At 38.9% G+C, this 23,483-nt stretch overlaps 1 protein-coding gene across 1 annotated transcript in view; it reads left to right on the top strand.

The window, feature by feature from the left end:
* Window positions 1-2,571: 2,571 nt before the first annotated feature.
* Window positions 2,572-23,483, top strand: part of Kcnb2 (potassium voltage-gated channel subfamily B member 2) — a 381,513-nt gene continuing 360,601 nt past the window's right edge. Inside the window, exon 1 of the mRNA XM_035439006.1 lies at window positions 2,572-3,150. Within this exon, the coding sequence (XP_035294897.1) occupies window positions 2,572-3,150 (579 nt within the window). The remainder of the gene's footprint in view (window positions 3,151-23,483) is intronic.

The following is a 23,483-nucleotide window of genomic DNA, read 5'->3' as shown; positions in this document are numbered from 1 at the left end:
AAAATGTGGACATGAGTGTCAATGCCAACACAGTGCATATTACAGTGCCTATTATTTGTAGGTCTAATTCTCAGTAGAGAAAAAGGATGAGACCTGCAAATCCAGACCTAAGAAGGCAAAAGATGTACTAACATTCATCTAATAAACATGAATGTGCCTTTTTATTATTCATTTTCTTCCAGTGGTTGAAAAACCAAACCTCAGGAAGATCTGTGAATATCCTTATTTTATTTAGATGTATTTTCTTGGAGTGAGGTCTTCACACAAACTGTCTCATTTACTTATCGTGAAGCCACACCTTACAGATGAAATATTATTTTGGTTTTTTATAAAGGAAGAATTCAAGTTAAAACAACTTTAACAGTCATTATAGTTCCTTTTTACTTTTGTAAAAATGGACATTATTTTTGGTCAGACAAGAGGGAAGTGTGTGTGTATGCTTAAAATATTCCTATAACTATGTATCTGAAAAAACTCTCAAATCAAATATATATTGCTGCCTGTGTCAAAAATACTTCTTATATAGTCCATCAACTGTTTCTTCAGAATCCAAACATATTCATTTGAGAGGATACTTGACCTCCAGATGGAGAAATTTATTTAACTTGCAGATGGAGTATCCTAGGGCTTACAAAAATTGTTGTGAGTCTTGTAAGAAAGTTCTAGTTAAAAGCACCTCTTGGACCTAAAAGTTCATCACTTCACTGTAGTCTCAGCCACTGACTTGTGAAACATGGCATTTTTCATTAAAGAGAGTTCTGTGGGCCAGTTTCTCAAAACTCTGTGACTTTCTACCAAATCACTCAGAAGATATTAACCATGAGGATTCTTGCTGCTTCAGATGACAATACAACGAGACTGTCAAGGGGAAACACCATAGATACCGTGTTCTAAACAAGTAATGCCCAATAGAAAAGAAAACAACTCCACGTACAATAACATATTCTATACATGTGCAGCATGTACACATGGGTATTTTTGGCAAATGATCCCCAAAACTTCAGTTATACATTTTAGCTGACTGTTAGCTGACTTGTGGAAAACAAAGAATTGACTCATTATTTAAATATAGTAAACCTCTCCACTGTGTAAAAACAGGACTCAATGACAATGACATAAAAATAAAGAAGGGTGGGTTTGTTCTTGGAAGCTTGCAGTATATTACGTAAAGATATTTTAACAGTATCATGGTGAAAGACAAGAGATACAATTTCTTCATCCCAGAGGGAGTATGTCATGGAATGCCTTCTGGAGCAGGTAACATCTGGACCAAGACTTGAAATGCAAGCAGTTTTTGATCAAAAGAAAATAGAAAAGGTGGAGATCCCACCAGCATCCACTATGATAAGCCAAGTCCTAGGAGTAGTGTGTGCAAGATGGGATTTTTACAACACAAAAGAAAAGTTCCTTTATCCACTCTTTCACTTTGTGTTTTTAGTTAACGGTTGTCAAACATAGCCTGAAAATATTACATGGAAATTTACAGAAACTAACAACTCCTTAGTTAATAACTCCTATAGATAACTTTTATTATAGTATATTATTATAATTGTTCCATTTTGCTATTAGCTATTAGTGTTGATCTATAACTAATTTAAAATGAAAACACAGAAATATGTGTGTATACATATAAAAATTATTTCACGATATAGATTTCTATATCTAGCTGCCTATATCATCTATCTATCATCCAGCTATCTACCTATCTACACACATTTGGAGCTTCCCAAAACCCACTGAGTATTTTGAGTCATATCTCCTGCAGATAGGAGGATGGTTTCCAGATGGTGATTTGAACTAAAAGGGAATGTGGAGAGGATCTTGTAGGGCTGCCTAGGTTTTACTTTCAATCACAAAGAGCCTTTGAAGGTGTAAGACAGGGTGACAAGGCCAAGTCTGTATCTTAGTACATGGTTTTTGTAGATATTTGGTGAGTGTATTTTAGATGGTCAGCACCAGAGGTTGGGCCACTTTTAATGGCTCTCGAGTGACACATACAGAAAGGCAAGGAGTTTAGCTCTGTGCCTGGTGCTTGGGACTATATAGTGCCAGAGGGTATAAGCAGTGTCTATGGACTTCTGTAGTTGATTGAAGAGTCAAGGATCAGGTGCTTTCAGACTTCAGCTTTGTGACTGGGGAAGGTGTGGGCACGAGGAGGTGATCAGTGTGAAATGGATGTTGTACACAGGACTGGGTAGGATGGAGACCTGGCTGGTATAACTGTGCTGAGGCCTTATCTTTGAGAACTCAGATGACACAATTGGATCTTGTCAATTTACAGATTGTACAAGTGAACACACAGCTTCCTTTGTGAACCCCATTGTGTTGCTTCCCCTCTTTCTTTTCTTATACAACATAGGTTCATACCTACAAAAAAAAATGACCATTAATAACACACCTGGTTGTAACAGCTGAATGACCCAGTAGGACAGGCAGTGCTGTGGGAGAACTGTGAATAACCAAATGCTGTTGCTTTTTCCAGCTGTCATGGAGATGCCTGCTACAGAGCAATCCTTCATCAGCTGACCTCCTCTTTAAGGACCCTGGCTCTGTGGTTCTCTCCAGTTCAAAATGGCAGAAAAGGCTCTACCTGGCTTGAACAGGAAGACATCCAGGTCGACACTTTCTCTTCCTCCAGAGCCCGTGGACATTATCCGAAGCAAAACGTGCTCTCGGAGAGTTAAGATCAATGTGGGGGGGCTTAACCACGAAGTCCTGTGGAGAACTTTGGATAGGTTACCCAGGACACGCTTAGGGAAGCTTCGAGACTGTAATACACACGAAAGCCTCCTGGAGGTATGCGATGACTACAATCTTAACGAGAATGAATATTTCTTTGACCGACATCCTGGAGCTTTCACATCTATCCTAAACTTCTACCGGACAGGGAAGCTGCACATGATGGAAGAAATGTGTGCACTGTCTTTTGGTCAAGAACTTGATTACTGGGGCATCGATGAGATCTACCTAGAATCCTGCTGCCAAGCCAGGTACCATCAGAAGAAAGAGCAGATGAATGAAGAACTGAGGCGGGAAGCAGAGACCATGCGTGAGCGTGAAGGAGAGGAGTTTGATAACACCTGCTGCCCAGAGAAAAGGAAGAAACTTTGGGACTTGCTGGAGAAACCTAATTCATCAGTGGCTGCAAAGGTATGAAAAACATGGTCTTGGGTCACCTGTGTAGTCAGAGATGATATAGTTCTCACATACCACTCAGTGCCATTTTCTTCATTGCTCTGTTAAAACAGACCAAAACATGGCTCCACAGATAATGGAAAAGTCTTTCTCAGCATCATATGTAGGCAGATGTAGTTATTTTTTGTGGGATGTCATAAAATGGTGTTAGTCCTTGGTAAATATTGCTGTTTGTAGGGACAGGCCTGGACCATATGGTAGAATTCTGATTTCCCTGGTGTGTTACATGGTGTGGTGATTTGGAGGTGGAGGAAGAAGTCAAAACTGCAACCCGCAGTCACAGAGTCTTGTAGACTGGGACAAGAGCTTCAGTTTTATTCAAGAAGGTACTGTTATTAGAAGTAGCAAAAGTGACTCCTGGAGTGGTTCAGTGGAAGTTCAGGGAAAGAGAAGACAGCATGAACCAGAGGACTGAGGGGTCATGCACACCAGATGGGAACCATCTTAAGAAGCTGTGTAAGGCATGGGCCAGTGTTCAGAATACATCTGTTGAACTGTCCTGTGAGGTCTTCTCTAAAAGACATGTTTTTAACTGTTGATGCCTGTTTCTTTTGTGAAACAAGAATATTATCATGTCTCAGAGTTTATAAAGTGTTTGCTTAAAATGAAGGCAAATTCATGTTTTTCATTGTGCCTGAATATATAGCAAATCTGAATTAGTTTTCTGTCACCAAGTTTTGTGTTTGATTATAATGTGTGATTCTGTTTGTCTAATTTTATCTAGTACTTCCAGAGTGAGTGAAAACTGATTTCCATGCCATATATTTAATTCTAGATTGTAGTATGAATGATACAAAAAAACACCAAGTTGCCTTCAGTTGCAGAAGCATAGCATCAATGGTTTATTCCTGATAGATGATATAGAGTGGGACAGAGGGAGGAAATGGCATCATATGAGTTTTTTTGGGTTGCTCTTTTATTTTCAGATTTCTTCTCTCTATAAACACTAACGAGCCTTTTGACCAGAAATGAACATTCTGCAGGATCATCTGCAGCATAAACAATGAAAGTAGCTGACACAGATGATGAGCACATTGGTTCTCACAGGGTTTGGTTACCTGGGTTGGTTTCTGGTTGACTTCTAAAAGCATTTTACTCTCAACAGAATGTGCAATTTAAATTAAAAAAAATCTTTCCTTTACAAACTATGAGGAAATGTATCTTTTGGGCAAATAGATGATCTTGCTAGCTTCTTTCCTTTTTGGTGATGAAACCTTGGCTTACTCTTGCTTGTCCTATATGTAGAAGTAGATTTGTCAGCCATGTGGAGTTTTGTAGGGGAAGGTTATTGTTTTCCCCTATGCCAAATGATCAGTTACATATTTGCATTCCTACTGAAAACATGGGGTGGATATTGAAAGTGAATGTAATAAACCCTACATTTTGTATTGTGGGATTTAGAAACTAACTTTTAAAAAGACTTTCAGCAACAGAGGGACAAGTTATGGTTACACAAGTTCAAGAAGGAGTTTAACCAATTATGTAAAATTAAGCAGGCAAATCAAGAAGACTTGAGATTAATATGGTTATTTGATCATAACATTATTGATATACATCTAAAGTAGACTGCTAGTGAAAACAATATTTCAAATATGTATTCTTTCCTTCTTGAAGAAGGCAATGCTAGAACAGGGTCAGTAACATGTTTTCCAGACAAGGTAGTATATTTGACTTCCAAAGTATAGAAGCATCAGCTATTTTTTATCTCTAGGAAGACAATGGCTTTTTGTAATATACCATTATTACCCTATATATCAACCATTACTTAAGCTTGCTTTGTACAGATATGCGCTTATAGCCATACGTAAAAGCTATGCACACTGTCCTTTAAATTTTTATGTTGTTATAAATAGTAAATTTGTCTCCACATTATTAGTGAGAGAAACAGTTTTACTACCTTAAGGACAGTCAGAAAGCAATTACATTTATTTCAGTATCAACATTTTCCTCTCTGTTCCATTGGTGAAATATGATGAAATGTTTATGTCTCCTTCTATAGTAGTTTAATGAAAGTGTTCTTCCTTTGTCTGAGCTTTGATGCTTTTCGAAGCAAGCTCTTTGTGATGTTCAATGTAAATGGATGTCTTCTTCCACATGTTTCAAAAGCAACAAAACTTGTTATTTTACTAGAGGGATTTTGGAGGATGAGAGGGCCCATTCAGGTATGTGTGAACAGTATTTTGTATAACTTAATAACAAGTAGTTGTATTACATCTGTAGTGGGATGGTACTCCTGTCCTCACTATGTATTTATGTTGTGGTACATCAGGCTTCTTCATGCGCATAAAACTCATGTGGAAATTGCTAGCGTTGTTCTATGTTCTTAGGAGGCATAAGAGGCAGAAACCTGTGAGCTGGATATCTGTTTACCCTCATTTCTAATCCCTGCTGCTTTTGTCAGTTGAACTCATGTTCCACATTCCCAAGACCTTTAGAGCAGAAAATTGGGAAAGTGTTCCATTCGTCACAGAATTTAAAATCTGTCCTTTAATCTCAGGAATTTCATGCCATTGGAAATACTGGGGTTTTCCTCTTTTGATTTTTCTGTATTTTCTGATTTATCTGTAATATTTCTGTAATAAAGTACAGTTGGATGCTGGGTTACATGGCTTTAATCCTAGCACTTAGAATGAAGAGGTGGGAAGACCGCTGGCAGTTAGAATCAACCTAGGCTGCATATCTAGTTCCTGGGCAGCTCATGCTATGTACTGAGACCTCGTCTCAGAAAACAAAAACAAACAAACAAAAGGAATGTGTTCAGATAATTCACCATTCCAACCACTCCTAGTATGGAAAGAAAAGATTTTTTTTTTGTCAGACAACTCATAAGTTAAATGTCTACTCACTGATACTGAATGCATATTCAGTCATTGAGTAGCAATTGCTCAGCCATGCTATGTGTTCCCATAGTGATGCACATGCTCACTACTGACCTGCTCTAATTTATGTTTGGATATGATCCTGTCAGTAAGAATTGACCCTTAGAGAACAGTTTCTCCAGTATCATGTAAAGAGCTACTTTGCCAAATAACTTGCAGGTATATTAGAACAATAGCTACAAATACAGAACAGGGCATAAGAACACAGTCTATTTGAAACATCAGTATTCAACAAATTAGCTTGGTGTTCATGCCCAGGATATAGTGAACTGTGATGGTACTTTTCATAAAATATGAGAGGACTGATAGAAATGGTGTCTCTGGGTTTCAGGCATGGTTCAGTGGTAGGCACTTGTCCAATATGTGCAAAGGTTTAATCTTAGCACAAGGGAAATGTCTTTATCAGTTCTTAGTGGTATGGTATGATCTTTGATCTGGTATTGTAGCAAAAGTTAATGTTTGCAAAATGGATTTGTCTTTTGTCAATCCTGTCAGTGTATCTTGGTGCCTATATTCACCCTCATGTAGAGATACTGTTCTGATTTAAAATTATGGGCTGCTTGTGAATGTTGGATCCCACAGCATGGGCCTGGAAAATGACTGGGACACCTCTCTGAAAACATGTGACATGGGATTACTGGCTTTGCAATGTTTACATAGGACTGTGGATGGTCAAGGGCCAGGATTAACTCAATGTCAGTTTCTTGGGCAGTAGCTTGGAATTAGATTTGAGCCTGTACCTCTTCCAGACTGGAATATTTTAGTCTGTTTCTAGATTTGAAACATTTTTCTCTCTTTATTTGGACTTTTCCAAGGGAGCTATAATAGCCATTTCCTATAAATATCACTGACAGGGACTTCAATATATGGGATGTTTGGAAGATCTGAGGAAAATAAGTCCTATCCTCCATAGTATCCTCAAGCTTGAGGTGGAGAATGGAGGTGCAAAGCTGCCTACATTCTGAAGTAAGACTAACTCACTGAATACCACATAAAGCCACACTTTGGATAGCTAAAGACAGCTGTAGACTAAGGTCTTTAGCTCAATGTCTAGCATACCCAGAGAACACAGTGTAGGCTCAGCCTGAGCATATGTGGAAATGTCTGTAGAATAGTGCCTGATAGGCTGATCTCAGGCTGAGGCAACCAGGACTCCAAGATGCTCCACATCTGATAAGGGCAGGCCACAGAAATGCATTTCTGTTCAATAGAACTAGACAGTGAGAGACATGCATCAGCCTTGTCAGACATGGCACAGAGTCAGGAGTGGGCACTAGATTTTGTCTGCTTCCTCTTCACTTCCCTTATTTGTCATGGCTATCCTACCTCGTACACTTTCCCCACTATTCTTGAGTTTCTCTTCCTTCCCCCTTACACTCTCCTCACTCTTCAAGTCCTGGACTCCCCTTCTTCTGACCCCCCTCCTTCTCTTCTTACTCCTTCTTCTTCTTCTTCCTCCCGTGTCTTTGTCTTTTAAAAGCAGCCTCATTTTCCTGAATGGCTCCTCATCCTCATCCTCCACCCTCACCTATCTCTTCTTCCTCCCTTATTCTTCTTCCTGCTGTTGCCTCTCATCCACTCATTTCTCCTATCTTTTATCCCTGAGAAATGACTGTATGGGTTAAGAGAAGTGGAGATGAAAAAATGCTTTTTCAATACGTTTTTATTAATAGCCACCTAAATAGAAAAGTTAAATTGTCCCCAAGGAAAAGGAAGAAACCAAACAACAAAGAATAAGATGGAATCATTTTTTTCAGATGGAGTGGAGCTCAGGAAATGCTATAAATGGTCATCTTGTCTAAGTCTCTTCAACCTTCCGCATGAGATCTAGTTTTTCTCTCCTTGCAGGTGTTATTGTTTCCATTGAAGTTGCAGGGATCATGGAAAAGGAGATAAGCCTGTGCACCATCTTTGACTCCTTCTCTCCATATTCTGTATGGGCATCATGGATAGCATGGTCCAGCACAGCACCTAAAGCAAGTCTGGACCTCCTACCCACTGGAGACCCAGGGTCAATGTCAGGAGGTTTCCACTGTTGGGCTGTTCTGAGTACAATAATCCCTTTAGAACCACACCCTCTCTTAGCCCACTGTATTATTGTGTGGGCCTTTAAAGTCACAAAAATAGTAAAGAGAAAACACATCAAAAGAAACAAAAATCTCCTCTGAGTTCATCAAAGAGAAAGAATATATAGCATTTTCTCATTCTTTTTATAGTATCTATATCAATTATTCTACAGCTTTGAATGAATTAAAAAAGGTACTAGGATAGAACCACAGGTGACTTCTGTTTAGTTCAAGAAAGGAGCTGTCACGTGTTGACTTGTGGGTCTGTATAGGGCTAAGCTCTGCCGCATAATACTCTCCATTTAACTCTCTGATGCCTCCCTTTGTGATCAAAGCCAAGTGACAATAAACATTTCCAAAGATATAGACTCACAAAGATAGCTGCAAGAGTGTGGTGAACACACACAGAGAAATCTGCCTGTATCTATTCATTTTTGTGAAGTAGACAGGTCTGTAATTCTTACCTAGGATGGACAGTTAGCTAATTACCATGCTAGTGCCTGTGTTGGTGTTCCTCAGTCTCTTTCCCTTTTTCTTTCTGCATCTTCTTTTCTTCTTTCTTTCTTCATTCACATTGTTCACATTGAGCCAGTCTGTGTCCTCTGGTACTATAGCATGGAGTTCAAAGGTGCCAATAGGAGATTGGAGAATAACACAATGTGGCCAGGCTGTGGAGGCTGAAATTGGGAATTCATGTTTTTATTTAAAAAAAAAAAAAGAATCATCTATGCAGTGTAGTCAAAATCCCAATTAGTATATGTATAAAAAGAAGGCAGATAAAATAGAAAATTATAGAATTTTGTTCCAAATGTTTCAAATATTTCATTCCTTGGTTCTTATGGGCTATTCCTAAATTACACTTCTCCATTTTTTTTTTTTAGAAAGGCTGCCTGTCAATGGTTCCTCTGCTCACTTGACCATATTTATTTGATCAGGATGAGAAAGACAGTGGAATAGGAAGAACAGCCAAGACCACTATGAGCCTAACTGGATGGAGGTGTGAGAGTAGAGGTTGTTTATGCAACTATTTTGGCTATTGTTTCAATCTAATTATTAATAACTTCTTTTTTATGTAAAGGTATCTGTGTTTATAATGTAACTTGTGTGATCACCCTCAAACACTCCACTACCCTGTGCCACAGAACTGGGATTTTTTTTATTTTATTATTTAAATTAGAAACAAGCTTGTTTTATATGTCAATCCCAATTCCCTCTCACTATCCTCCTCCTCTACCCTCCACCGACCCCCTATCCCATACCCTTTCTGCTCCCCAGGGAGGGTGAGGCCTTCCATGGAGGATCTTCAAAGTCTGTCATATCATTTGAGCAGGGCCTACACCCTCCCCCGTGTGTCTAGGCTAAGAAAGTATCCTCTATGTGGAGTGGACTCCCAAATTCCATTCATGTATTAGGGATAAATACTGATCCACTACCAGAGGCCCCATAGATTAACCAGAACTCCAAACTGACATCCTCGTCCAAGGGGATTCCCAGGTATCAGTCTGGTGTCCATGTGCTCACTCTTGTTCAGGTCAGCTGTTTCCTTGGGTTTCTCCAGCTTGGTCTTGACTCTTTTGCTCATCACTCCTCCTTCTCTACACCTGGGTTCCAGAGTTCAGTTCAGTGTTTACCTATGGGTGACTGCTTCTGCTTCCATCAGCTGCTGGATGAAGGCTCTAGGATAGCATATAAGGTAGTAATCAATCTCATTATCACAGAAGGCATTTAAGGTATGCTCTCAACTATTGGGTAAATTCTTAGTTGGTGCCATCCTTGTAGATCTCTGGACATTTCCCTAGTGTCAGATTTCTCTTTAAACCTATAATGGCTCCCTCTATTATGGAATCTCTTTTCTTGTTCTCCTCTATTTTTCCTGACTAAATCTTCCTGCTCTCTCAAGTTCTTCTCTTCCCTCCTCTTCTCCCCTTCTCTTTCTCCTAACTCCCTCTCCCTTCACCCCGTGATCCCAATTAGCTCAGGAGATCTTGTTCCTTTCCCGTTCTCCTGGAGACTATGTATGTCTCTCTTAGGCCCTCCTTGTTTCCTAGTTTCTCTGGTAGTGTGGATTGTAGGCCCTATGTCTAGAATCCATATATGAGTGAATACATACCATATTTGTCTTTTTGTGATTGGGTTACCTTGCTCAGAATGGTTTCTTCTACTTCCATCCATTTTCCTGGGAATTTCAAGATTCCTTTTTTTTCTGCTGAATAGTACCCCATTGTGTAAATGTATGACATTTTCTCCATCCATTCTTCAGTTGAGGAGCATCTAGGATGCTTCCAGGTCCTGACTATTACAAATAATGCTGCTATGAACATAGTTGAACAGACATCCTTGTTGTATGAATGTGCATCTTTTGGATATATGCCTAAGAATAGAATTGCTGATTCTTGTGGTAGACTGATTCCCATTTTCCTGAGGAATCACCATACTGATTTCCAAAGTGGCTTTACAACTTTGCACTACCACCAGCAGTGGAGGAGTGTTCTCCTTTCTCCACATCCTCTCCAGCATAAACTATCATTGGTGTTTTTGATTTTAGCCATTCTGACAGGGGTAAGATGGTGTCTCAGAGTTGTTTTGATTTGCATTTCCCTGATGGCTAAGGATGTTGAGCACTTATGTATGTGTCTTTCAGCCATTTGAGAGTCCTCTATTGAGAATTCTCTATTTAGTTCTGTCCCCTCACTTTTTAATTGGATTATTTGGTGTTTGGGTGACTAGCTTCTTCAGTTCTTTGAATATTTTGAAAATCATCCCTCTGTCAGATGTGGGGTTGGTGAATATCTTTTTCCATTCTGTGCTCTGCCATTTTATCTTGTTGGCAGTGTCCTTTGTCTTATAAGAAGTTTCTCAGTTTCAGGAGGTCTCATTTATTGATTCTTGATCTCAGTATCTGTACTAATGATGTGTTCAAGAAGCAGTCCCCTGTACCAATTCATTCAAGGGTACCCCCTACTTTCTCTTCTAAGAGGTTCAGTATGGCTGGATTTATGGTGAATTCTTTTTTAAGTTTTGTGCATGGTGATATATATGGATCTATCTGCCGTCTTCTACATGCCAGCATCCAATTATGCCAGCACCATTTTTTGAAGATGCTTTCTTTTTTCCATTGTATAGTTTTAGCTTCTCTTCAAAAATCAGGTGTTGATAGATGTATGGGTCCATATCAGGGTTCTCAATTCAATTCCATTGATCTACCTGTGTATTTTTGTGCCAATATCAAGCTGTTTTCAAGACTATATCTCTATAGTAGAGCTTGAAGTTAGGGATGGTGATGCCTCTGGAAGTTCCTTTATTGTACAGGGTTATTTTGGCTATCCTGGGTCTTTTGTTTTCCATATAAAGTTGAAAATTGTTCTTTCAAAGTCTGCGAAGAATTTTGCTGGGATTTTGCTGGGGATTGCATTGAATCTGTAGATTGCTTTTGGCTAGATTGCCATTTTTACTATGTTGATCCTACCTATCCAAGAGAATGGGAGATCTTTCCATTTTCTGGTATCTTCTTTAATTTCTTTCTTTAAAGACTCAAGTTCTTGCTATACAGGTCTTTCACTTGTGTGGTTAGTGTTACCCCAAGGTATTTTATGTTGCTTGTGACAATTGCAAAGGGTGATGTTTCTCTGATTTCTTTCTCAGTCCATTTATCTCTGTATATAGTAGGGCCACTGACTTTTTGAGTCAATCTTGTATCCTGCCACTTTGCTGAAGGTGTTTATCCAGAGCTGGGAATTTAAGTCAGGTCTTTCTGCCTGCCAAAAAGCTACCTTGTACCCAGGAATGTTTTTGAAAAAAGAATATAAGAATCACTTATTTTTCTCTTGTTTATTTGGTTAGGTGCATTTTGGTTATTTTGAATAGAGCCAGTCCTAACTTGCAAGCATCTTTTCATCTCTTTAAAACAAAACAAGGCTGGGCGGTGGTGCCGCAGGCTTTTAATACTGGCATTTGGGAGGCAGAGGCAGGTGGATCTCTATGAGTTCAAGAAGAGAAACGCTGTCTCAAAAAACCAAAAAAAAAAAAAAAAAAAAGAAGAAGAAAAGAAAAGGAGGAGAAAAAGAAACAATCAATAAGAAAAAGTCATTCATGCTTCTTTTAAACTTAGTTTTTAAACTTCAATAAGTGATTATCGTTCTCAAAGTTAATCTAAAAACCCAAGAAGCTCTTTTTACACTGCTTAATATTATCAAAAGCCAGAATGCATTTGCAGTATTTAAATGCCATGGCTTTAAAGTCATGTAATACCGGATTTGTTTAATTTCAAGTAAGAGTCTTCATGAAGTAAATTAGCTGTTGCTTTAAGTCAGCCTAAGTATTATGAAGAATGGTCACAATATTCAACACCCTCCACATTGGAAGATTCTAGAATGGTTTGAACAATATGTTTTGATTAACTGCTCTTACTGAAGCTTGATCCCCCATTAAAATAGGAAGAAGAAAACAATTCCTTCAAATGCTAAGAGCTTAGAGGGGAATTCCAGTTGCATGTTCAGAGAACTAACACATCTTGTTTATGCCTAAGAATTTGTTTTCTAGTGGAATAATATCTTGAAAGCCTGTCTGATAGTTGAATGAAATTGCTTTGATTCATTGAGGAGATGGCTAGAAATTGCCTTTTCCATTTTTATTCACATTGGCATGGTTTAGCTTTTTTTATAGCTTGTTATACAGAACACAGATCATTTTTCCCAAAATGAAGTAGAAGGGCTGACAAAGTTTAATTGGTGAGGTGGATTTTTGTTTTGAGCAGCGATTTAACATTGCTGTTTTTATTCCATGTGAGAGTAAGTGCAGTGTTCCTTGTCATTCAACTGGTGTAATGTGCTGAGCCATTAATCTCAGCTATATGTAATAAATTGAGATTAGGCATGACAGTGGCTGAGAAACTTTAGCTGTCCACACATCTTAACTTGTTTGGTGTTTTCTCTGTGTTGTATAAATTAATAAATTAATGTTTGATATTATGTATGAAAGGGGCAACCATGTGCAATAAACATTTCATGATAATTTCTCACTAGGAATAACCTAACCAGGCATGGTATCATGCTTGCAATCCAAGAACTTGAGTGCAAGAAGATTACATGTTCAAAGGTAACCTGGTCTCCAAAGTAAGACCCTGCTTCAAGATAAATAACTAAGTATTAAGTAGGATATATATACACACTGAAATTTTTTCTTGCTTACCAGTAGCCTGAAATGAAGATATTCCTGTATGAGCAGAGACACCCTAAGGTCTCTACACCAAGCATATTCCATATAACATGTGAGTATTGGAGAGGAGTGGCACTTCCTGTGTCTATCAACAATGCATACCACCTCCTCTTTCTTTCTATTTCCCCATGTCTCCTGAACTATATTTGAAGATGGCTTTCTATTTCAGAATCTGAATTTAAGGACTCATGACTGAGGTGTCTTTGTGAATGCTATGTCAGCCTAACTTCAAACATTCTAGAATAGAGGAAGCAACTGGGCATGGACCAACAGAGAACTATAGTAACAGAAACAGAGGTGGATCATGGCAAAGAGGAAAAGAAAGATGTTTGCTTCCATCTTGCTGAAGATGTTCTAGGAGGCACTGACTGCTAACATCACAACTATTCTATACTTGGTACCTGTGTGCTGTTCATAGTTGACTGTGTATATTTCTATGTTTAAGATGACTACTTATAAAATGCATAAATTAAGTGGAAGTTTCTTACCATCTGTTTTATTAACCCTGAAGTAAAAGAGGTCTTCTGGATAGCCCCAAGGACATGTCACCGAAGTAGATACATCTGTGCAGATGCATATACACTTCCACTTCTCCATTTAAACATGTTATAAAGAATTCCCATGCGAGAAAGCACAGTGAAGTGGGGCATATATTTGTTAATTTAGTGTAGATTCGACTTTGTCATCCAAATAAGATGTTCAGCCCATTCAGCCCATAACCTCCTGTGATAATCCGATCAAGCATGAAAATCCATGAGAAGTGCTCTATTATCCAAGAATAGAAAGATGAAGTGTTTTTATTAGTCTCCCAGGATTTTGTTTCAGGATGTTAGAGGGCATTGCTACCCTGAGTGTCATGATTTAACTTGCATCTCATTGAGTCACTTCTGATGTAACCACAAGTGTTGAATGTCACTCTAAATAGATGACACTCAAGCCTATGCTATAGCAGTACCAAGGGCAACTAAATGATCTCAGCACAGCATCCTTCCCTGCAACCTACCTCATGATATTTGCATATGAGAGGAAGGACTTCTGACCACCGCTATAACCTTAAATCAATATAAAACCTCGAGTACAGCTTTGGATATTGAACTGCAGTTGTCCTAGCTGGTGAAATGCCCTCAAGCAAATTTTCAGTTAGGAACTTCCTTTTAACATTGCAATTTTAGTTTAAATTTCCAAGGGCCATTCCCTTGTGGCAATGATTTGTGTAGGATTATCTGATTTGAACTATGGTTTCAGAGTGAGGAATTTCAACCAGAACTTGGTTGGATTAAGAAATAAATCAGTGTCACTTTCTATGTTGCATATCTTATGCCCAGATCTGTGCTGTGACTGACTTGCTTCATTCACACAGTGGGAAGTTTTGCTCCAAGAAGCCAGCAGAGGCCATGCATGGAACCCTCAAGGTGAATAATCTGTTACATTTTACAAGCAAACAGCAGTAAGCAACACTGCTTTTCAATGGCTGACAGTTTGTGCTGCCACAGATGGGATGAACTCCACACAAGATGAAGAAAGATAAGAACGAGCAGGCTAGGAAACAGGAAACCATGAATTTGGCATTTCACATTGGTTCTGTAAAAGTCAGCACATTTCATTGTATTTCTTAGATGAAGTCTGCAGGTGTGAAAATTATTGTATTACATAAGTAAAGTAATTGCATTATGAGTAACATTACAATTGAGGGCAAAACATGTTTTTTAGCACAGGTCTTTATTTTTCACTCTCTACACAAGAACCATCATAAATGTTTTAATCTCCACAGAATGATTATAATGTAATAATTACACATGCCTTCCACCTCCCTAAATTTTTACAGATTAGCACGATGTAACTTAAACTCAGAAAACTGTTTGGATTAATAATGTATGTGTACAGTTTGTTCCCAAAGAAAAGAACGATGGCTTTTTCTCTTGTACCTTGAAATGGATGAGCTTGAAGACAGGGTAACAGGTCGGGACTCTTTATGGGCCATCCCAGCCTGCCTGTGAGAGGGGCCTGTTGTTGTACTTCCAGTGTAGAAGAGATTGGACAAGGTACCATATTGCCACTAAGGAGGATTTGGAAGATATCGAAATGTCTTTCTCATTACAATTCAGCTTAAGTAAGAACACACCTTAATTTCTTCCTTAAACTTTTATTTTCTCTCTAAGTAGGCTCACCTCTTTCTATACTCTTTTCTAACAACCTAGTTCCTTCACCTGAACCAGATCTTCCAAATAAAGTAAAAAGAAACATGTCGCTGCCCCAGGCCAATGTACATCCCCTTACCACTAGACTCCTCAAGAGCCTTCTTCAGAAGAGACTGTGTGAGTTAATATGTACATTATTAAACAAGTTACTGCTCCTCCACTTGATTTCTTTGGCTCTTGTTAGATTTTGCATTTATGCTAGCTTTTTCTTGTATCATTTTTTGTGCTGATATTTTGTTAAATTTCATGATGTAGAACACCTTCCAAATCTAGCCTCCTTTTGTTTGTAACTTGGAAGACAGACAGAGTGTCAGAGATGGTAGGCTTTTCCCTCATGGTTTCTTTGAAACCAGAATCTAGATGGTTCTTTCCCTGTTTCTTTGAGAGGAAGGGGTTCACTGTAAACTCAGCTTGTGCAAGGAAATTAAGACTTACTTTCTCATCCCTGTGACTGCTTCTCTCTCCCCAGAGCCTTCTATTTTTTGCAGAAATATAACTTGGGGGAGGCTGCAGTTACTTCACACCTGATATAGAACTCAAAATTGTATTCACTTCTGGTTGAAACATCCTCTCTAATGTGTACAAACAGCTTCCTCACACCCATTACTACACTGGCTCTAGTTTCCTATTCTGAGCCCTGATCCTTTCTCTCGATCCCATTTCCCTCACAACCAGGGAAAATGAACCTAATTCTCCACAGTCCAAGACATTATACCCTGACCACGGTTCACAGTCACTCTCCACATCAGCAGTGGGAAGCCATTTTCTCAAAAGGGCAGAAGGGTCAATGTTTTCAGTTTTGTGGGACTTGAAGTCTCCATTCTGCAGGTGTGGCAAGAAATTCTGCAGCTAGAAGGAATTTTGGCTTCTAATAAAACTTGATTCTCTAGCTGTGGCCTATTTGGCCACTGTTACTTTGCACCAATACCATTAGAAAACATCATTAGTCCATTTTACAGATTATTGAGCTGAGCCTTTTCCTGCTCAGGTATAGCTGCCATGTTTTCTCACTGTTGTCCAGTGTCCCTGTCACTCTGCCAGAGTCCCAGAAGACATTGCTTCATGACTTGCTAACCATCCTTCAGGAAAGCAACCAATCCTGACTCCCACCCTACATGCTCCACATCATGAAATCCATTAGCACAAGGATGAAATTTACTTTCAGTGTCTTGGACCCTGGTTACAATCTCTGAGCCTGCTTCCTATGCTCCACTGAACTTTTTCCTGTGTAAGATCTTTATGATTGCTTGTCCAATTCATTTTCCGTATCATTGGGGCCACTAGATACACATCTTTAGTCCAGGCTTTGCTCATCTCAGACTGCTGTGAGAGGTCACTAACTGGAGTTCACCCCAGTTACAGCCTATTCTCCATTTGGCCAACAGAATTACCTTTTAAGACATATCTGTGATGGATGACTCCTGACCCCCAACCCTCTCTGCCTTCTCATTGCCCAAAGTCTAGTTCAAACTCATAGGCATTTCACGGAAGATCTCTAGTCCCTTTCTGTCCAGCCTCATGTCTTATCAATCCAGGTGCAGGGCTCTAAAGTGCCAGTCACTATTAAGATGGGTCTCAATAGAATAATCTCATATGGCTGCATTTATCCATGGGGAGCAGGAACAACACTTCTCTAACTTGTTCAAGGATGCTTGCAGCTTAGCTACAGCCATACCTGTACACATATGGCACATAGATACTACTGTGTGCACCATTGCTTCTTCAACCTAGGATACTGCCTATTCCCTATCCTTCTTTGTATCTCGGCTCAAGTGCCACACTCCTGTGATTTCTAGCTGACTCTCACATTTTTCCCTAATCTCACAGCCAAGAGAGTTTGTCTGTGCCATATTCCTCTCCTTGTATCATGACCTCAGAGGGACCAAACCACCTATTACCTTTAGTTCTTGACAACTTGCATGGTTCTGACTCAGAGTAACAAGTTCTCATTTCCTGCCACCAAATAGCACTGAAGGGTAATGATAGTAATAAAAACATGCTTGGAAATAGTTTGATGTCTCTGTGATGATTAAAAAAAAAACATGGTCACAAGTTCAATATCTCATCCTAAATAATCAGACCTGGGTATTGCTTGGTTTGGTTTTGACAGTTTAAGAAAGTTGGAGATTTTACCAGTTTTAAATGGTTTTATGTTTTTAAAATGTAAGCCAAGAGCCACAGATGTGTGAGTTTTATGTTTTGTAATGTATACATTCTCCCTCCACATAACAGTGGAGGCTTCTCTATATGGTGCAGAGTTTCTCTGAAGAAAGGAATCAGGTGCTGCTGACAGGCAGGCTTTCAGCTATTCTGCCTTTCCAGGTCTGTCCTTTTGATTATCTGCATCACAGCCTCTTGTCATAGGCCAAAGGTGGTCTCTCAGCCTCCAGGCATGGGTCCTTATGCACCCTTAGAGGATGTATGTACCATTTCATTACATTAAGCCTAACAGTGCAGGACTTTGGGCTCAAGGGATGTTTGTGACGCATCATGTACTACTTATAGCTCTGAGCATGGAGAGATGGACACTCATGTACACCATGCATGGAGTGGTGTGTCACCTATACATGGACAGCAAGGGATAGTGCAGGCCATGGCAGCTGATCTACCCAATGTGCAAAAAAGCTTCTCAGGGCACAGAGTCTGGAAGACACCCTACCCTTGAAGGACCTTCCTGTTTCTAGAAGATGCAGACAGGTCTTCATCAGGATGTTGTCTCCCCAGCACATTCTGCAGTTAGTTGAAAGCTGCAAGTGAGAAAGTGAGAAAGAAGGACAGAGTCAGCCCAGCACTGCCCAGAGACCTGCCCTTCAAGGGGACCTCATCATTTATAAGCCATAAATATGGACAAATCCAGGGTCTGAAACAAGGCTAATATGGGGGTTTGTGGAGAAATACTAAAGACAATTTTTAAATAATAATTTTAATAAGAATTGATTACTTATTTTCACTATAAAATGTAGAATAATAGTGTTATCTACATAAGTGAACTGAATTTGTATAAACAAAAATATTTTTCTGGAAATGCCTTGGTTGAGATTTTATAATGTAAAAAGGTATGGGGAGTATTTTGTTTGTTTCCACGGTGCTTGTAACCTGAGTGCTATTTGGCTAGCAAGTATGTTGTGACAATATTTTGATATTTCTCTTTGGATTTTCTAATTTACTTTTGCAGAACAATGTTCCATCCAGCATGTTTTAGGAGTCTGTCACCTATAAGGTGATTTTGTCTTGTTTCCATTTAAAAATTCACAAAACTATTTTTAGAAGTATTTTATGTATAAGCAACCAGAATTTCAGCTTTAAATGGATCTTCTAGGATCATAATCTCACAGTTGCTCAAAGTTAATTTTTCCATATATTGAATCTTTTGACACTATCATTTCTGATTTTGAGTTTTTAGTACCATCTTATTGTAACTTAGTTCTCTGGAGATTTTGCTATAGAAGGGAGGACAGTAAGATGTCAAGATCCACTATGTCTCCAGTTCTGTCACTGCAAACTGTACAAAAGAAAAGGTATATTTGAAGAGATTATAAGATTTTATAGGAGACCAAGTTGCTAGACACAGAATGACAAGAAGTCATTCTCTACACAAGCACAAATTTGAGCAGATGTCTGTTTTGTGTGCCTCTTAGAGTTTAGAGAGTTTTAATTATGCAAGTTTAAGTGGGTTCTCTCTGAGCCGGGCGTTGGTGGCGCACGCCTTTAATCCCAGCACTCGGGAGGCAGAGGCAGGCGGATCTCTGTGAGTTCGAGACCAGCCTGGTCTACAATAGCTAGTTCCAGGACAGCCTCCAAAGCCACAGAGAAACCCTAGCTCGAAAAACAAAAACAAAACAAAAACAAAACAAAACAAACAAAAAAAAAACTAGGTTCTCTCTGAACCAAGGAGTGAAGTAGAAGGGATGGAGTAATGTTTGAAAAAGAAGGAGAAAGTATCCATGAAAACAACAGGAAAGGACAGCAGTGTTGAATGTGGGCATGGACCTTAGTGAACTGTCAAAAAGCAGTAAGCTTATGAGAGGCTCTGGAGAGCCCTGCTTTGTTCTCACCGGAGGGCCCACCTGAGAGCCTGCAATCACAGGGCTCATCAGGGGATGAGCTTTGTTTGTACACAGTACCAGGAAGTTCTGAGGCATAGTACAGTAGCCAATCTACAGGCTCAGGTTTAAGACACCTGGAATAGATCAGATCAGATCCTTCATCCATTTAGGGAGTTTGCTCAGCCTCAGAATCTTCACTGGACAGGGGAAAGATGAGTAGCAAGCAGCAATTATAGTTGTTACAAAGACCAAATTAGCTACTTGGCAGAACTGCTAATATACGTACACATCTAGATTATACTTTATCATTATTACCCAAAACAGTTTAGGGTTTCTGTTGCAGTTTGTTAATTTTATTAGAGTGTGAAGGACAATGTCTGTGCAACATAGTAAGTTATTTTCTTCTTATTTTAGAATAAATCCTTTAAAAGCAGCTAATTGAATCAATTGTTGATATGTCCAGGTTTTCTAGAAAATGATACATTAGATAAGTGGAAACTGGAATGTAAGTAAAATATTAATGACACCTCTATCTCATGTGCTTTAGGCTCTTTTACTCTAAGATAGGGTGGCCATACTCCTGTGGCACACGGTCCTGCTGAGGATTGAATGGGGGAGTTCATGTCACATGATTTAGAGGAATACCTGACACACACTGAATCTGCTATTATTACTGATGTCTGTTTTCGAAGTAGATGTGATATGATCATTGAAAACAGCTCCTCGGTAATATGCAGAAAAATTGCAAGTAATTTTCTAAGAATTTTCTGTAATATTATTGGTAAATAAGGTCTGACCCTAAGAAATATCATGCAGGGCTGGAGAGATGGCCCAGTGCTAGCAAACACTTGCTGCCTTCCAGGGAACTTGAGTCCCCATGTGGAGTAGTTCACAACTGCCTCTAACTGTAGCTCTGGGGAATCTGGCACCCTTCTCTGGCCTCTGGGGCCCCTAGTAGGCATACATAGGGAACATACATCTGGAGTCACTGGTAGATGATTTTTTAATTGTTTTTTAAACGATAACTATTTCTTCTTAATTGTTTTCTGTGAATTTCCTCCCTCAAATTAGATGTTAAAATGAATGAGTATCATATAGATTGGTTTTATTTTTCCTTCCCTCTAATGCCATAACAAGTGACCCTCTGTGTTACAAAGTATTAAACACACACTGGTAAATTCCTTCATTTTGGTGTTTGCTTTAATTTAGAAATTTTACATCAATGGTTAAAAGAAACACATTTATATCAAAATTATTATGAAAAATGTGGGGTATTTTCCGAGACATACGGCATCTGTGAAAGCAGGCTTGGAAAATACCACATTTTAGCCAGATAATAGCAGCTGGCACTTTTGTCACTTGATTCATCTAAAGCCATACTTTGAAAAGACAGGAAACTGACAACTTGAAAATGCATTAGTATGAAACATTTACAAGGCTATGGAGTTTCTATCTAGTCAGTTCTTTTCTTTTTTTATGTTCTCAATCACTCTAAATAGATTGTTGTTCATCCAGCAGCATCCCTGAAAAGTGGCATACTATGTTCCTCCATGTGGCAAGGAGGGATGTCCACATTGACAGATGCCTTGGGTTCACCAAAAGGAAGTCCTCCTACACTTTGCTCTCCTGGTACCTACCCTATGAACAAGAGAAAAACTATCAAAGAATGAACTATTTGGAAATGCTGGAGTCTGAATGTGGTGTTGATATATTGCAAGCCAACATTTGGAAAGTGAAGGCAGGAAAATTAAGACATTTAAAACCTCAGCCATATAATGAGTTCAAAATTAGCCTGGATTACATGACATCTTATCTAAGCAAACAAACAAGGTAAAATCCAAACCAAACCAAAACAAAAGCAAGCAAACAAATGGAATCCAAGAAAAAAGAAAAGAAATATGTTGGACTATTTACAATTCTATTTTGAGAGACTATCTCTGAAAAATGACAATATTCTATTAGCAGTCATGCTTTACTGTTGAGGTTTTTTTTTTTTTTTTGTGTTGTGTGTGTGTGTGTGTGTGTGTGTGTGTGTGTGAGAGAGAGAGAGAGAGAGAGAGAGAGAGAGAGAGAGAGAGAGAGAGAGAGAGAGAGAGATCAGAGGAGGGTGTAGACAAGGCTGTCCTTTGGAGTGCTTTCCACCTTACTCACTGAATCTGGAGATTACAGTTTTAGGCTTATCTGGGAGCTGCAGGCAGCAAGCTCCAGTGCTTCTGCCTGCTCCTATCATTACTGGAGTTACAGGCATGCATAGGATCATGCTGGGCTTGTTACATGAGTGCTGGGGTTCAAACTCTGATGCTGATGCCTGTGCAGCAAGTACTCTCAACTGCTGAGCTATCTCTCCAAACTTTATTCTGGAGATTTTAGATAGAGCTCTAATTAGTAAATAAATTAAGATTTCTTTCTTTTATCTGTAAACTCCAAGATCATTGAACTAGTTCACTTTCAGAATTGTTTCTGAAACAAATATGTTGAACTTTTATAATTTTTGTGTTCAGTTGAAGAAGGGCAGAACTCTTAATAGAAAAAATAAGCAAACTAAAGAAACAGACATAGCATCAAACTGCCTTCTAAAATACTTATACCTATTGATTTATGTAGCTCTCACCCCTTATCAGAAAAGTTTCTTATTGCAATGAAGGCAGTTAAAATAGTGACTCACAAGTAGTCAAAGTGTAGAGAATAAGTGACTGTGGGGTGCTCAGTTTCATGAACATCTGTATCACCTCCTTTCTCCAAGACTCAGAGAACAACCTAGAAGAAGGGGTAGAAAGGTTGTAAGACCCAAAGGTTAGGGAACACAGCTTTAAAATAGAGTCTTCTGGCCCATTTCTCTTATGAACTCATAACATCTATGGCTGCTTGCACAATATCTACACATGATCAAGGCAGTCAACATTTGAGCATGGATGGGAAAGGGACTCCTGGTGTCTGTCATCCAGGTAGCTGACAGTATTGGCAGCTGATGGCTGCTGAGAGAGGGAGGGCAAATTTTTTGATGGTAAGACATCTAGTAAGTTTCCTATGCTCCATAGATGGCCCTATACCTATGAAAATACAGGTAGAAAACAAAAGATATGAATTTGCAAGGATGACATGGAGGCCTAGGAAAATTTGAGGGCAGAAAGAGAGTAAATAGTATCAAAATATGTTGTATACATGTGTGGAATTCTCTAAGAATAGGTAAATAAAATAACATTAAAATTAACAATAGCACTACTATTTGAGCAAACAAGGAAATTGAAAATGTTGGTGTTTTCATAATGTACAAGAGTTAGTTATCTGCAGAAGAAACAAGCATTAATTGTCTACTGTAACACCTTCCATGCTCTATGACAACAACTACACGGCAGTTCTGAGTTATGTGCATTTGTTCTGACCTTGCAGAATGAAAAACTAAAGCTCAGAGAGCTTATGCAACAAAACAAAGGGCATTTCCCAATTTTGCATCCTGGCTTCAGTAAGTCTATCATCTATACTGCCAAGACTGTATAAATAATTCTTGAGGAAAGAAGGAAAACTGCCATCAAAAGTCCTCTTCAATCCCTAGGACTGGACTCGCTTCAATGGTCATTTCATTTGTGGATTACTAGGAAATAGCATGTCTTAAATAGCATACATTATCCTCTCTCGTGATGTTGCTAGGGATTTCCATCCCATGTTAGCATCTCTGGTATTTGATTCAAATGAAGTCTGTGGGAAGAAAAGAAGTTGTGTATTTTCTCTTTTCCTAAGTACTAGAATGTGTTGCTGTCGAGAGAGAAAGAGTCCTACACATTATTTTTTATTCCTGGAACTTCATCTGTAAATAAACAAAACAATAGAGAAATAACAAATATTGATTTTAAACCTTGAAAACCTATTGTCAGAGAATAGCTACTT

This window comes from Cricetulus griseus, chromosome 2, assembly GCF_003668045.3.
Source record: "Cricetulus griseus strain 17A/GY chromosome 2, alternate assembly CriGri-PICRH-1.0, whole genome shotgun sequence".
NCBI lineage: Eukaryota > Metazoa > Chordata > Mammalia > Rodentia > Cricetidae > Cricetulus > Cricetulus griseus.
Note: the sequence above shows the minus strand (reverse complement) of the source record. Positions and strands in the feature narration are given on the sequence as shown.